We start from the raw sequence: 16538 nt of genomic DNA, 5'->3' as shown, positions 1-16538 counted from the left end.
CTTATGAAGAGTAAAAAAGATAATTTATAGGAGATTGTTTAGTAAGTCTAATTAAACCATCTCTATCATTTATAATTTTTATACATAGGTTCTCTTAATTGTCTTAATGATTAGTTTTTTGTTTTCCTTAGCTCTCTATATAAAGAATATGTAAATTTTTTTTAGTATGGGATATACAAAAGCGTATTCTCTTTCCTCATTGTATTTCTATGATATTGTTGTATGAATCCAACAAGTGCTTAATAGTCCTAGCATTTACAAAAGGCTAAACATTTCAATTAATGTCTTAACAAAAAAATAATTGAAGCACAAAGAGGAAGACTTAAGTTTCTAAATCATATTTCACAAAGAGAAATTATAATTTTTTCTATTTTATTTTTTCACAAAGAGAAAAAATAATTGATGCGTATAAATTATACAAGCTAATAGTTTATTACAAGCAATGAGAGTAGCTCAGACCAGCTGAGAATTGCTTTTTGTTTAATAAGTGGAGTGGGATTTGATTTCTCTAGACTAAAAGGCTACATTTAAAATTTAAAATGTGAAACTGTATTCACTAATTGGAAAATGATAGTGATTGTATTCAATAATTCAAGCAATTATTAAAATCTGATTAGTTAAATTTCCGATCAATGGCTATAACCCTCTAATTCGTTCCAACTTTAAAAGAGTATAGGCCAAATGTTCAGTATAGTCATTTTCTAGTTCTTAAAACAATCCATTACAAGTATAAAAAAAAAACAGAAAAGAAAGATAACTGTCACAATTTCACAAGAGTCCATTCCTTTTCTGTGTATTAGAAAACAAATACAAAGCTGTAGTATCGATAACACATGTTCAGAAATAAAATTAAGGACTTTAAGAGGATACATAACATAAAAATAGTGTCAGAAAAACAGGACTAGCTGCTCTTTTTTATCTCAAACAAATATTTGAGTTCCATGTGACACCTTCTATCATCGTCTTCAAACTGTCAGAAAGCAACCGCACATGAACAATTTTATCAATCTATATGGATCAAATGTACAAACATTTTGGATTTAGATTTTGTAATAACTATATCAGATTGAAACATATAGTGACTTCAAAATACGTAAATGAAAATTAAATAACCAATTCTTTTGAGGGTGCTACGTGGGAAGTGCAAAGGAAAGAAGTAAGACACGAACATGTTTTGTTTTTTCGCCTTTTCATGTGTTTGTTGTACTTCTAAATGCTCCTTATTTAAAAAAAATGACCTTTTCATTCACTGTCTACTAAACAAGATGAATCATAATTTGCAAAAGTTATCACAATGTGAAAGAAGTTTCAGATCATAGATCTTTGATTAAAACTTTATTATTGGAGTTATCCAGAGTAAGCATATATTGCCTTGAAGAAGAAAATCCGATTTGAATAAATTAAGAAAAGCCAACACATGTTATGAGCAAAGGATCCAATTGACAAATGCAACTTTACTTCTAAATACCTTTAGTTTGGCTGAGTAAACACCCCTTGCAAGTGCACCAGAGGGAGTGGTGTCCTCCTTCAAGGCATACACATATGGCTCCTTTTGAGGAGCAAAAGTACCCAACATTCCTTTGCTCTGATCAACTGAAAAAATCCAAGAATAAAACCAAATTATCATTTGAAAATTTCAAAAAGAAATCATACTGGAACTTATGAGGCATGGCCACTCTTCATGTTTGAGAAATTTCTAACATTAACACACACAACACAATAGGTGTTAGACACTCCTTGCTTGGTCTCCAATTAAAAAACTATATTTTGTTAGCTTGTAAACCAAAGTTAGCACCTTTATATGAGTCATCAAGGATGAGCTTAAAATTGAGTACATTAGGAACAATGTTAGAATGTCTTCATCCATGTCAAAGTTCGTGCTTCACTGGGAGGTGCACCCTAGTGTGCTGTATTTTGAACATTAGTGGTGTTAGAGTGTTGGTAACCATATTGGAGTTTGTGGTTCATACGCCAACACACAATGTCACCAGACATTTTATCTGGAAGTTGGACATTATCCAATTAAGATTCTAAACTTAAAATACTCAAGACCTTGTTCTCCAAGTTAATATTGCATAGGGAACAGTTAGTAGATATACAAAGGTTAAGAACAAAATATTAATAGTTTTAAGATTTTGGTTCACAAAGTTACATATTCCATATTATCTAGCAACAGAAACAACAGAGTAAAGTGTTGATATTATACCTTGAAGCCCTCCTTTCCACACAATATTGGAGTATGTCAAGCCAGAAACAATGTTGTGAAGAACACTAAATTTTAGCTTAAGCTGATAGCGAGATCCCTCTCTGAGAGTGAATAGAGTACAACCATTCCGATTTTCGTCCACAGGTAAAGGAGTAACAATTTCAGCAAAATCCTCAGAGAGAATTCCTATGGAGTGGAATTTCACTTCAGGATCCAATTGACCTGTACAAGGAAAGAAGTTGAATAGAGGCAAGCAAAAAGTTCTAAGAAACATAAACAAGGTTGCTAAACAAACCATCTAAATCACTTTCCAAACAACCCAACAGCTTCTCCTTCCACCTCCTTAGGCTTTCATCCTCCTACACAAAAAACAATTAAGCTCAAAATCAGAAAATTACCAGTAAAAGTAACTATTCTGTTAGTACATTAGTAGGAATCACTTTATTAACCAATGGTGTCATATGGATATCATATGCAGAATGTGTTCAACAAATAAAATCCAATACAAAATGAACAGTTTAGCCACTCACTGCTTCCTGAAAAAATTACATCTCAAAAGCTTAAAATATAACGGTCCAAAAGTACTAAAACCAGTTGAACCATTTTGGACACAGTTTACAGAGTGCTTCATCGTTTCCTTCTGCTTGGCAATTCCTTTTTAAACACTTGAAAAATCAGTTTTACAGTTTAATGGAGGTTTCTTAAGATAGCCGATGACACTAAAACCCCATTAAAAACCCAGAAAACTTCAATCTTCCCGCTACCCCACAAATCACGACATGAAAGAAGCTGGGTGGGAAATACGTGAAAAAAGAAAAAGGAAAAAAGGAAAAAGAAGGTGAAGATCATAAAAACCTTGTCCCGTTCGATCTGTTCCTTGAGAGAAACAAGAGGCCCAGGAACAAAGAAACCATTTTTACTAACTCCAGTGCCTCCTTCTTCCTCCTCATCCACTTCTTCCTCCTCCACTCTACCATCATCCAAAGCATCACTCACTTTCTCAGTCATTTCTTGTTTGGTTCCATCTGAAGGCCCTGCTTCTTCCTGCGCTCTCTTTCCATTCACACTCTCCATCTCTCTCACTCTCTCTCTGTATATCTCTCCAATCAGAGAATATGAAGCTCTTGGGCTGCTCTTGTGCTGTGTTATCCGTTAGTCTTTGGTACAATGGAAAGGGTGTATGAAAAGAAAGTAAAGCAGAGAAATGAGAAAATTTTGTTGGGTTGATTTTGGGGAAAGGTGAAGAAAGAAGAGAAAATGGGTTGTGTGAAGAGTTGAAATAACACTTTTGCCCTCTTTGCATCCTCCCACACCATCACAACTCACTTTTGTAGGGAACAGTTTCTCTTTTATTTTCTAAGCACAGCTGCTTCACACTGCTCCTTTAGCTTGCTCCCACTCAAGAACCTCACCCGAAACATGATTTAACAAAATAAAAATGAAATAAAATAAACAGAAAAAAATATAATTCCTTTTCTTTTCTTTTATTTCTAATCAAACACATTTGAACTTTTTTCTCGGACTTTCTTTCATTTTAACAAAATTTTATATAAAAAAAATTCAGAAAAAAAACAAAATTAGTAATTCATTACAAAATATTTTTTCCTTGAAATTAGAGACATATAGCTTTACCCTTACACCATTCGTTTTTTTTAAAGTTGATTTCATTTCACTCAAATTATTCAATTTTATTTTTTTCTTATCTATTTTTGTTTAGCTCCCTTAACAGAAATAAAAAAAAAATGAGGAAGTTGCAGTGCTAGATTCAAACAGTTGTGTTTGTGTTGGAGTTTGAAATTAACAGATAGGAACTATTGAGGGTGCATGTGTCTGTTTCTGTTTGAGCATTTTCATTAACATGTGTCCCCACTCTGTCTGTTATCCTCTCTAGGCATGCATCCTTTTCCTTTCCAATTTGAATTCTCCCCATTCCCAAATGTTCCAATTCTTACATACTTTTTGTATCCAATAACGTTTCATTTCTTTATACTCCCTCCCCATATTTAAATGAAGATATTTACGAAAAAAATAATGCCAAGTCTAAATAAAAAAATGAAAATGTGAAATTACCAATATTAACAATTTAGAATAAAAAATAAAAAACCGGTTAGCTGATTTTGTCTGTAACCATATATGTATTTATCACGTGAAATTACGATGTTAATTACACAGAGAACTTAAATATGAAATTAGAATTAATAGGTCATACTATTTCAATTTCAAACTTTCATTTCCATGTCAGACAAACAAGAACAAAAATGAATAAATTATATGTTTAAACTTTTTTGCCGTGCCCTTGTTTATTTAAACACAATTTCGTTTAATCTGAAAACTGCAGTATATTCATGATAGATGTGTTGCGGATCACGAACAATTTTACGGTGTTATTTTTCTCAAAAAGTCGAGTCAAATCCGACAGTAGCACATCCTTGGGTCTCCCGTTCTTTGGGTACATGTTCACCTTTAGCCGTACGCATTGATGTTAGTATCATTTACAGTAATTTTTTTTTTAAATAATTTTTAAAAACTAAAATAAACCCTTCATAAACTCCAACTGCTTTAAACATAAGTTAAAAATCAAATTTAAGAAACTAATATGAAAGAATTTCAGTAAAACTATTTATAAAAAAAGGTATCCAAACATATCCTTAAAAAATATTCTATTCAACAAGATGTTGAAGCTTGTGCGACAACTAAAATAAGAAGGAAAAAAGCAGCAGCAGCAGCAGACAACTACGAAAAAGCAAATCATGAAACATGCTTTTCTTATTGATCTTGGAAATACATGGAAATCATACAGGAAAGGAGTGTCGGTAACAAATTAACTAACACTCTTTTTTTTTAGCATTCTTCTCTTGTTTAAAATTTATGCGTATTGTATCCTACTAATTTTGTGAACAACCAAACCAAACTCACCTCACTTTTACCTGAATAATATGACAGAGTGTCAGAGGGATGAATTTATGAAAAGAGTGAGACAGTAACAATAATGTATGGTGAGTGAGTCATCTGAAAGGTTCAACTGGAGCAGATTCTTCAAGAAAGTTGGCTGTCTCAAAACATTCTGCAGCTTCTATCATTGTACCCTCGTCCTTGTGAAAAATGCCAAGATTATACCATGCAGAAGCGTTATATCTGTCATGTCGTAGTGCATCCATCAGAAAGCTTCTGATAGCAGGATTTGACCCATTACTGCACCGCCTAAGGACCACCGCAGTAGAGATCAAGCTAGGGACATGTCCGGGATCTATATTCAAAGCATCACGAAAAGCTTTTAAAGCCTCTTCGTGAACTCCCTTTGCTTCGTACATAGTACCTGCGATATCCAACAAAACCCATTAATAACGAATAACTTCTGTTAACAACCATCAGTACTCCTATGTTAACCGTTCGAACTTCATTCAGCCCCAGCATAAACACATGGTTTTACTGTTTAAAGAACCTGTATTTTAAATTTGCTGAGGTGTTAATTATTTTTTAATTGTTTTAATTGTGAAATAGGCATAGGCTAGTTAATCATCGCAATAATGAAAATTTTGACTGTAGTTGTTTTTATAAGACATGCATTACCAGACACGAAGCCGTGATATCTTGGCACCTCAGTGCATCTAACTTACTATACAACTAACTAACTATAGCCAAAAGGTGCTATTTAGAATTCAGACAATAATATTTTTCATTTTTCCCAGTGATTATAAACCATTTTTGTCCTTTCCACAATTCATGAACTCAAAGATAAACCATATTAATTACCTATTGCATGACATCTAGTAGCAGAGTATAGTTTGATGGCCTTAGATTTCGAAAGACACACCTCTGCATCATGCCATCGTGACAGACTTATGTACACATACGCAAGATCATGCCATATTTCTATTTCCATGTTCCTAGCATGATCTATGTAGTCCTGTTACAAAAAAAGCATGAGAAAAAAGAGTTAAAAAGAAAGCAAAAAAAAAAAAAAAAAACTCAACTGGCAATTTGAACTCTACTATAAATTAATCAGCGTTACATCCAACAAACCTTATATAGCGTCTTCCTTGAACCAAACGTCTTTCTCTGAACTAGGAGAATAGCAAGAAGGTGGGTATATGTTTCAATGGCAGTTTTTAACTGGCCCTGTGCTATTTGTAGTTTAGCTTTTGTTCGCAGTAACTCTCCTTGATCCCATATTCCAGTCTGATCCAAGGCCTCATTGAGGATAGATTCGGCATCTAAAAACTGTTTTTGAGCTGATAATATTCGGGCTAACAATAACCACCCTTTAACACTAGACCCAGCTTCCAAGTTTAGAAAGCACTTTGCATAATGAAGTGCCGCTTCCAACTTCCTTTGCTCTGCATATTCTAAACTCAAACTGTATATTACAAGGGGGTTACTCATTCCAGTCACTTTGTGTGCAGTTTCCAGAGAATGAAGTGCCTCGGATTGTCTCTCAACCCTCTCAGAATTAGAAATGCAAAATTTTGAGTGTGTTGAAAGTGAAACACCAAGTAAACAACTAGAAAGACCTTCCAACTGATTACATCTTCCATCCAAGTTCTCAAGCACCTTGCGAGCTAAGCTTGCCCCATCTTTTGCAAGATCAGGGTTCTCACAACAAATCTTAGAAGCAATTAACAAAGAGGGAACATGTGTCGGGTCCTCTTTACTCAACAATTTTCTAAGAAGATTCAATGCTACCAAGTCTTTACCTGCTCCATAATAACAGAGAGATAAGGCCTGGTACCTTTCTCTACGATTGACAGTCCCAGGGAGTAATTCTTCCCATTGATTGGCTAAAGCTGTCAAATCCCCTGAAACAGATAGAGCAAATGCAAGGTGATCCAAAATTGATGGATCCCACTCAAGTTTTTTTAGAGTAATTTTTCTTAGCAAAATCATTAGAAGGAGTATAGCCTCTTCTAAGTTATTTCTAGGTACAAAAGAGTTGTCCATATGGGAACGAAGATTCGAGGGGATTGCTTCCCCTCCACTATACAGAAGAAAAACAACAAATTCTTTCTGAATCCTTGCTATGGTTTTTGCATCAAGATTCCATTTGTGTAGGAGTGCGCGCCGGTAAGACAAAATAACATCACGGGAAGAATCAGCAAGTTTCCACAAATCTGGAAGTAGCTCAACTACCTTACTCAAAGTCTCCTGCAATTTACCTTCATTGCCGAAGTTTTGAGGCAAGCCTTCAGGGAATGAAGATTCAACTGTGTCCAGAATAACTTTACAAGTTTGGGCAGATTCTGCAAGAAGATTGAAAATAAATTAGATAACACTTTATCTTCCTGTACAAAACGAAACCTTTAATGTTCAAATTTCTTCAATCTCCCACCGCAAAACCTAAAGTTTTAATATTCCAGTTTCTGGGTGCTTGACCACTCCATTAATTATCCATTCGAGGGATGGACCAAGGTAGGTAGATAGTGTGAAAAAATGTTTAAGTAAATCGGTAAAACCACTATATTGTGATGAGAATAAATTCCAGAGGGTCACTATGCATAGCAGATACAAGACTAATGCAGGCACGTCAATTTAAAATCAAAAAGCACGCAAAAGAAACTATGCATGAGAGACATAAAAAGTCTTTTCAATGAGCGGAATTTAAGTTCAAAAAGAAAACATGTAAGAAAAACCACAGGTTCCTTTAAGCTATAGAACAATGAGCAGATCCATGAATAAATAAGCAGTGAGGGTACCTTTAAACCTCCCTAGAAGCTGTAAGCATTTCGCTTTTAGGAAAATTGCTTCCAACAGTAATCCAACCGTGTACATGGACATTGGGGGAGTAGCGTAATAATAGGAATGTTTTTTGGGGCGTTCTCTGCTTTTGGCAAGGGAAATTTTCATCTTGGAAGTCACTGCGCCTATATTTATTTTCTCATAAACACGTAAAGCAGCTTCTATATTCCCTTTATGATATTCATCTCTTCCTAACAGAGCACTGGCTTCCTACAAGCATGTACAAGATCGCATCAAGTCCAATAAATTAGATCATCAAACAGCCACATACGTCAGCCATGAACTGAAAGAAACCTAGGGTTCTCCATAGCACACATATGATAAAATGAAACGAGAACAAATAATTTTTAAGATACTGTTAGTAGACAGACACTCAGGGCTCTCAACTATCCACAAATAAAAGTCACACAGAAAATTCTGAAAGTTGATATAATCTGTGAATAACTTAACAAAGAATCAAAGGACTTGGATCTCTCTGGAGTAAGTAAGCAAGAGCAAAGTATAGTACATCAAAATCTAAGTTATGACTCAGGATATCATCAAATGAAGAAAGCAAGGGATTTTTGAAGAAACCAACCTCGTTATCCAAGATGCCACTCTCACGCAAAGACAATTCAGTTTCGTCTATTTTACCAGAATCAGACCCCAACATCTCTATTTCTCCATCGAGGCCAGAACGCCCACTCGCCGTTGAAGAATAAAATTCCCTGATTCCAAGAGATTCCGAGGAAGGAATCGTTTCATCCTCTCCTTTCACCGGCTCCCTCACACAAAGACACTTCATCATCTTCTGCAATCTCCTGCCCTGCTTAACCCTACTCCCCATGCCGCCTCAAAAACCTCTCCTCCGCAACAACACTGTCACACATTCAATTCAAACCGCAATCAACACCCTTTCCTAATTCCTAATTCCCAATTCATATCCATTTATTTCATACCGAATTTTCTGATTTCACAATCAATAGCGATAGCTTTCCTATCTTACTAGGTTCAATTCGAATCGGATATAAAAGGAAATCAATAAAAATTATAAAATTAAAAAAATAATCTGACAAGGCTGGATTAGACCACCACGTTATCGGAATTAATACATCATCCGATTAGGATTTTAATAAATTAATTAACGTCACAAAATCGAATTCCACAGGCGATAACTCGCAACTGTTAAATCAAATAAATAACCACAATCACAAAAAGAAGAAAAATCATCCTACATCAATCAACCGTGAAAGAACTCGTAAATCGTTACAGAAATTATTACCAATCGGAAGAAAGAAAGAAATAAGGAGTTGCCTTTTGTTTATAGAGAAAGAAAAGTAGAGTGTTGAGGAATGACTGGGAACACTAACAGTAACCGCCATTTCTGAGTTTGTTTTTTTTTTCTTTTCTACAGTGGAAGGAACCTTTGAATGCTTTGAGTGAATAAAAGCATTGAAAGCTTCTTTCTCATCTTTAGCTTTTCCTTTTTCGCTTATTTTATGTTTTGGTTTGCGATGGGAACGAAACAGTTACTGTTCGCGGTGTTTGCTTGGGAGAGAAAGTGGAAGCGTATGCCCGAAGACACGAATTTTCATAGAGGGAACGGAATCGCATGTGGAAAGTTCGTTTTGTTTTACGGTGGGTCCCACTTTGGGAAGCACGAAGATAGTTGCTTGCCACGTGGCGTGAATCATCTGGATTATTGCGCTGGCATTGGAACGGCCATTAACTATACTTTGTCTTCTCTTAACACCTAACAGGTAACAACCCTTTCTAATTAATTAAGATAATTAATTAATTGAGTTGACATAGGAAAGAGAAAAAATTTTTATATAAATTTTCTTGCATTTATAATCACCATTTTTGTCACCAAACATTGGTTTGACGAAATTAGTGGATATTTTTAAATCCTTAGAATAATATAAGACGATTCTTGATTTATGATCTATCTGGTGGGTGAAATAAAGTGATAAACCAAAAGTAAGATTCTGGATAGGGTGGTAAAAGAGCTCAGTTCGATCCGTCTTGATTTAGTGTTTCAAAAATGTTTGCAATCTTGTTCTATTCTGCCAAGGCTAGCAAGTTGGTGGTCGACTTGTCATTTCTCTTTTTTTTTTTCAACTTTTTTAAAATTTATTTATATATAAATATTAAAAATATAACTAACTATATAAATACTTATTAAATTTTAATTAATTAATTAATATTTGTAGACAAATAAATTAAAATAAACATTATATTTATGTATTAAATTATTCGATTATAATTAATCATTATAAACTAAATTATAATCATTCATAATTTAAATTATAACGTTACTATATATTTATATCTTAAAATAATATAATATAAAAAAATTAATTTTTAAAATTTTTTATTTTTGATTTAGAAAAATGGGTCAATATATTTTGTTATTTTTAATCTATCCATTTAACAAGTGAAAACAAACCGACAATTTGAATACTCTAAGTTTGTATTTAATTCACGTGAGTAATTATGGTAAGAGTCACTTTCATTTGTCGGAAACAAAATATTTTAAGTTTGTGTTTTCTCTGCGTGAGTACCTCTAGTGTGAATCACTTCAATTTGTATTTAGTGAAGTGTGAGGAATTAGAGGCGAATAAATGTGAGAGATGGGTCCATTAAGATTAGGGATATGAATAGGGTGGGTAAGGTACATGTACTAGCTTATCTGCTGGACAAATATTCGTCCTATATTGGTTCCCATATTTGTCACTCATAAACTTTGACAACCTTTACTTCTAAATCCACACTTTTACATCTCAATCCCTTACACTGTGTTTGTTTGTGTGGATAAACACATAGAATAGATTTGCGAGCGATGATCAACAATGATTTTTCATGTTCCTTTGTGCGTATTGGAAGGAAAGTGAAGGTGCGAAACCACGAGATAAGGTCATTTTTCCTATCGCGTTTCCACAAAGAGATTTGGAAGTGAAGGATGATATTTTACTAAATTATCCTCATAAAAAGTCGTGCACGTTCCCACTTTTCTTCAAGCTTCATGTTGTCACCTTTTTTCCAACCACAATAAGATTCCTGAAGCAGCACGAGGGAGATGCCTAGCCTGTGTGGATTCTTGAAACAACACATGTGGGGTATGTGATGCAAAGAAAATGGTGAAAATGGAGGTTCATAACGAATTGGTGCATGGAGCAAAAATGGAATCAAGTCCAAAGTATTTTGAAACCGAATTTGCATTTTCATACCAGAAATGGAACCGATTCTCTTTATTTTGGAACCTATTCCTCCTTTTGAAACTTTTGGTTGTGTGTTGCAAGAACTTTTGGTTTTCTTTAACTTTTTTTACTTTGATATTAAAAATAAAAAAAATTAATTTTTTACATCAAATATAATTTAATTTATTTATTTCAATTAGAAATTATTTTTAATAATTTTATTCATCATAAAAAAGTATTTTCAAAAATAATAATAACCCATCTAAATGTCATTTTATAGTACTTTTAACATCAAAGACAATTTGGTAATCGACTTATTTTATCTATTAAATTTTATTTTTAATTAATCATATCAGTCAAATCCCCCACAAACTTTCACAAATTTTATTCTCAAATCCAATTCATTATCACTTCCAGACCCCTTAAAAAAATAACATAAACTTCATCCTCAAATCTATCCAAATCAATCCACTCTCTTTCCCTATAATCATTCCTCCCAAATGAACACATCCTTAAAGTGAATAACACAAGCTTCACCATCTAATTCACTCAAATCCATGATCTCCCTTAGGATGTGTTTTCTTCAAGAGATGTACTATTTGCAAGATTTGAGAGTGACCTTAATGGTTGCTTAAACGAATATGAATTGATTTGGGAAGATGGATTTGAAAGAGACTTCAATATTCTCATCATCTCATTTTAAAGAGATGAGGAAGAAAAGATATGTCATCACATGAACTTTAACCTTACATATCACTGCAAACTAATTTCTTTTGTCAACACTTGTTTTTTGTTAATAAAAAATAAAATTTAAAATGCATATTACACTCTAAATTATTAAAAAGTTAAATTTTTTTTTTCTCTTTTTGTTATATGTATGTATAACATATACTAACATTTTTTTTCTATTAATTTGAAACAGCAATAATATAATGTAAATTATTGAAAAGTAATATATAATTTTTTATAATAAAATATATATTAATTTTTATTATAAAAACTCGAGTTAAAAATTAATAAAAAATTTAATAATATGTCAAACACCAACTAACAAAGTAATATTGAAAAAAAGATAGAAAATAAACAAAAAAATACTTGTTGTAAAACTTAAATTAAAATTTTACAATTTATTAAATACACAAATTAAAAAAAAATTAAATAAGTGTTTTCTTACTCATACCCTTAACCCTCATATTTTCACTTATTATTAAACTTTCTAAATAATTAACGACGACGATAGTTGTCGTAATAATAATAATAATAATAATAATAATAATAATAATAATAATAATAATAATAATAATAATAATAATAACATTACTATTTTTAATTATATAACTAAAATTATTAATTTTTTTAATAATAATAATTATTATTATTATTAAACCTTAAATACAATTAATAATAATAATATTAAAACTAATAATAATAATAATAAAACTAATAATTATTATTATATTTTATGTTATACTAATTTTAATCACAGGTAAAACTGTAATATAATAATTTTACCTATTAAAATATTATTTTATATATATCACATTTATTAAATTATTCATTATTAAAATATTTGTTTTATATTTATGACATCCATCAAATTACTCATAGACTTACTTTACTTTTAAATTTTTTCACTTTTACATTTTTATCTCTTAACACAAACAACTCACTTTCATCTCTTTGTCTCCTTAAATCTATATACTCACTTCTCCTCAAATCTATCTTTAGAAACAAATACACCCTTAAATTGAAATGCATTGTATTTGAATTGCTTGTAATTAAATTCCCTTCATTTTTTAAATAACTTGTTTGGATAAAGAAATTAAAATACCTTACATTTCAATTTATTGTTTGGATAAAACAATTGAATTTTTTGTGAGATAAAATTTCATTTTAACAATATTTATTTTAGGTTTCATTATGTTTTGAGTTCATGATAAATTTGGAAACGGGCTCAACGCCTAGGTCGTCGGGTTGGCGGACTAGTTGGGTTCGTTTGAGTTGTCGGGTTAGTCGGGCACGTACGGGTCGTTGGGCCCATATGAGTCATTGGGTCAATCGGGCCCATGTGGGTCGTTGGGCCGGTCTGGCATGTACGGTCGTTAGACCTGCCTGACACGTCTGGGTCGTCGAGCCCGCCGACACTTCTAGGTTGTTTGGCCTGCCCGGTCCATGTGGGTCGTTGGGCCTGCCTGATCGATTTGGGTCATTGGGCCCGCCCGATACGTCTTGGTCATTGAGCCCGTTCGACCCGTTTGGGTCATTTTGAGGGTAAGGTTGAGTGAGAAGAAATTCAAATTCCACCAATTTTGAGGGTATATGAATTTTTACTAATTTAGCTAAATGAAATACTTCAAAAAAATGATTATATTTTAAATACTTTTTAATTTCTCCATTCAAACAAAGCATTTCATTACAAAGAAATTTAAATTCTTCAAAAAAAATGAATTACTTCATTAAAATACCTCATCCAAACACACCATTAATGATATCCTCTGAGAGAAGAGAAAATTGTATTAATCTCTCACATAAGTTATATAATTAATCATTGAAGCATCCACATGGGGTTGGATCCGTAATGAGCGATGAGTGTAACTATTATTGACCACTTGATGTTGCTTAAGTGATGAAGTGATATTTGAACAATAGAAAGCTCTCAAGCACCTATTTCTAACGATAAAAAAAAATCACGATGAGAAACAATTGTCAACTATACTTCCAAACATGCAAACATCATTTGCAATGTTTATAATTCTCCAACTAATCTTTTATAACACATACAATTACCAATCACCCTCACAAATATACATACATCCAAATAAATATCAAATCTTCCACCAACAACATCTTTATTTTCGGTAAACAGTGAAAAAAAGTACATAATCTTCCGTAGAGATTTAACCACTTACAAAAACTTTAGGCTTAAATACCTTTTTGGTCCTTATTTTCGTAGTGTTTGTTGCGAATGGTCATCATTTTGACAGAATGTTTAAAATAATCCTCATTTTTACCGAATGTTTAAAATGGTCCTTAGTTTCGCAATTCGTATTTATTTAGTCCTTTTCTGTGATGCCGTTTAAATCATTAACGGAGCATTGTACAGGTGACACAGTTTGTATTATAGTGTGTTACGTGTACTGTACAATGCTCCGTTAATAATTTAAACGATGTCACAGAAAATGATCAGATAAAACACGAATTGCGAAAATGAGGACCATTTTAAACATTCGGTAAAAATGAGGACCATTTTAAACATTCTGTCAAAATGAGAATCATCCGCAACAAACACTACAAAAATAAGGACCAAACAGGTATTTAAGCCAAAACTTTATTATGATTAGCCCACTATGTTAGATGTACTAAAATTTCCACAACAGAAATGAGAATATTTTCCAATGTAATCCCTTTTTAAAAAGCATGTAGATTTAAAAAAAAAAAACTTCACATCACATGTTTAATATTTTAAAAATATGTATTAATAATTGTTTTCCATTTATAACACTAAATTAAGTAAGCATACATTAGTGGGTAGTATCATAAAATACATTCACCACCCATTCAAACAATATTATCTATGAAGTTTTTAAATGAATATATGTAATATTTTATCTATAAATTATATACATTTTTAATTAATCTCAATTTATTATTTTAAGGTGGTTCACATATCTACTAATAACTCAGATATATATTTGTTAATAAATTAGATATAAACCTTAACTTCTTATGTCTTGATCTATATATCATATTATTAGTGAAGTCATGGTATATCTTTTATTTATGCAAGTACAAAGTGACAGTGATAATACTTTTAGTGAAGTTTTGATTATAATTGACATAAATTCAAGTTGGGATGAAACTATATAAACTAAAGTGCTTACTATTATTTTAGGTTTAATTATTCGGATAGAATGATATTCATTTTGATAGAGGTGTCTCAATTTGGTACGCACTTTTAAATAAGTGTTAATTGTACCTTAATTTTTGAAAAAGTACTTTAATTAGGTCATTTTTAGACGGAGATGACTAATACCGTTAATGGCATGTCACATGTCAGTCTGTGATTTTTTTGTTTTTTTTTTATTTTTAATTTTTTAATAAAACAAAAAAAATGCCACGTGTCAAGTATCTGGTGTGACACATGGCGTTGTCAGTGTCACGTGGTAACGTGTCAGTATCACCACAAATATAATTGTCTTGATCTCAATTTAGTTCTCATATATATTTCAATGTTCAATTTAGTCTCTACTTATGTATCTCTTATTCAATTTTGACCCAATTTTTTTAATAATTAAAATCTATTTTTTATAAAATTAAAACTAATTAAGTATAAATATTTTTACAAAAATTAAGTATTGATATTTAAATTAAAATTCAGTGGTAAAAATCATTTTTTTAAGTTATTTTTAATAAAAAAATATTAGTATAACATTCATACAAATAAAATTTTTGGTTTAAAATTACTGAGAGACAATATTGTTCTATTTTGAAAAAAAAAACAATAATTAACAAGACATGAGTACTTAATAAAGAATAATTAATAAAGTAATATGTTAAGAATTCATTTTTAATAAAAAATATTGGTATAAAATCTATACAAATAATAAATTTGGTCTGAAATTGGATAGAAACAATATAAATATCAATACTTAATTTTGTAAAAATGTTTATACTTAATTAGTTTTAATCTTATAAAAAATAGATTACAAAAATATTTTAATTATTAAAAAAAATTAGGACAAAAATTGAATCAGATATACAAAAGTAGCGACTAAATTGAATCAAGAAGACATATATGGGAACTCAATTAAAATCAACACAATGACATTGACACGTGGCATTGCATTATCACGTGACACTAACAACGTCACATGTCACAATAGGAACCTGACACATGACATTTTTTTATTTTTTATTTTACAAAAAAAATTAAAAAAATTAAAAAAATTAAAAAAATTAAAAAAATTAAAAAAATTAAAAAAATTAAAAAAATTAAAAAAATTAAAAAATTAAAAAATTAAAAAAATAAAAAAATAAAAAAATAAAAAAAATCAGATAAATTAAACTCAAATCTCATTGTAAGAACATCTTTCAACTTTCATCATGTAAACTCCATTCTTGTGAGTCTATGAGTTTAGTGTATTGACCTACATTCCCAATAATAGGTTATAATAATAATAATAATAATAATTATTATTATTATTATTATTATTATAAAATGTTTAATATTTTGTTTAGTAGTCTTGTACTACTAAATGAGAAATTACAATAGTACTTTGAAAAAAACTATTTCTTAAAACCAATGAAAAATTAAAATAAAAAAGTGTTTTTTTACACTAATATATTTTTACAACATCCATTTATAGATTTTAATTAAGGACTAACCAACCCTTATATTATAGATAGCCTTTTTTTTTCCC

The 16538-nt window shown here is 31.2% G+C and overlaps 2 protein-coding genes across 5 annotated transcripts; both read right to left on the bottom strand.

Annotated features, from left to right (window-relative positions):
* Positions 1–766: 766 nt before the first annotated feature.
* On the bottom strand, positions 767–3579 carry LOC114165802 (rho GDP-dissociation inhibitor 1-like). Its single transcript, XM_028050424.2, has 5 exons — positions 3062–3579; positions 2502–2565; positions 2207–2428; positions 1469–1593; positions 767–970 (listed from the first exon to the last, which is right to left on the bottom strand). The coding sequence occupies exons 1-5, from the start codon at positions 3278–3280 to the stop codon at positions 902–904; spliced, it is 699 nt and encodes a 232-aa protein (XP_027906225.1). The 5' UTR covers positions 3281–3579; the 3' UTR covers positions 767–901.
* A 1365-nt stretch (positions 3580–4944) lies between these two features.
* On the bottom strand, positions 4945–9496 carry LOC114186646 (protein NPGR2-like). 4 transcript variants are annotated; one of them, XM_028074617.2, is made up of 6 exons: positions 9201–9494; positions 8517–8797; positions 7897–8149; positions 6230–7443; positions 5960–6113; positions 4945–5522 (listed from the first exon to the last, which is right to left on the bottom strand). In XM_028074617.2, exons 2-6 carry the CDS (start codon positions 8763–8765, stop codon positions 5212–5214), a joined length of 2181 nt encoding a protein of 726 aa, XP_027930418.1. In that variant the 5' UTR covers positions 8766–8797; positions 9201–9494; the 3' UTR covers positions 4945–5211. The 4 variants fall into 4 exon arrangements, with proteins under 4 accessions (XP_027930418.1, XP_027930426.1, XP_027930433.1 ...); XM_028074625.2 differs by having other exon boundaries at positions 9233–9494; XM_028074632.2 differs by lacking the exon at positions 9201–9494 and adding an exon at positions 9154–9171.
* Between the last annotated feature and the right edge of the window lie 7042 nt (positions 9497–16538).

Source organism: Vigna unguiculata, chromosome 1 (assembly GCF_037176805.1).
Source record: "Vigna unguiculata cultivar grain cowpea cultivar isolate G323 ecotype 2 chromosome 1, ASM3717680v1, whole genome shotgun sequence".
NCBI lineage: Eukaryota > Viridiplantae > Streptophyta > Magnoliopsida > Fabales > Fabaceae > Vigna > Vigna unguiculata.
This window is presented reverse-complemented; position numbering and strand designations above follow the sequence as displayed.

Bases quoted from the DNA above. Each gene is read 5' to 3' on its own strand.
- LOC114186646 (XM_028074617.2), bottom strand. From the start codon at position 8,765: ATGGGGAGTAGGGTTAAGCAGGGCAGGAGATTGCAGAAGATGATGAAG. The intron at 7,444-7,896 runs GTACCCTCACTG...ATCTTCTTGCAG, and splicing joins GCTTCTAGGGAGGTTTAAAG to AATCTGCCCAAACTTGTAAA. The intron at 6,114-6,229 runs GTTTGTTGGATG...TTTTTGTAACAG, and splicing joins CAAGGAAGACGCTATATAAG to GACTACATAGATCATGCTAG.
- LOC114165802 (XM_028050424.2), bottom strand. From the start codon at position 3,280: ATGGAGAGTGTGAATGGAAAGAGAGCGCAGGAAGAAGCAGGGCCTTCA. The intron at 2,566-3,061 runs GTTTTTATGATC...TTTTTTGTGTAG, and splicing joins AACAGATCGAACGGGACAAG to GAGGATGAAAGCCTAAGGAG. The intron at 1,594-2,206 runs GTATAATATCAA...GGATTTTTTCAG, and splicing joins GTGGAAAGGAGGGCTTCAAG to TTGATCAGAGCAAAGGAATG.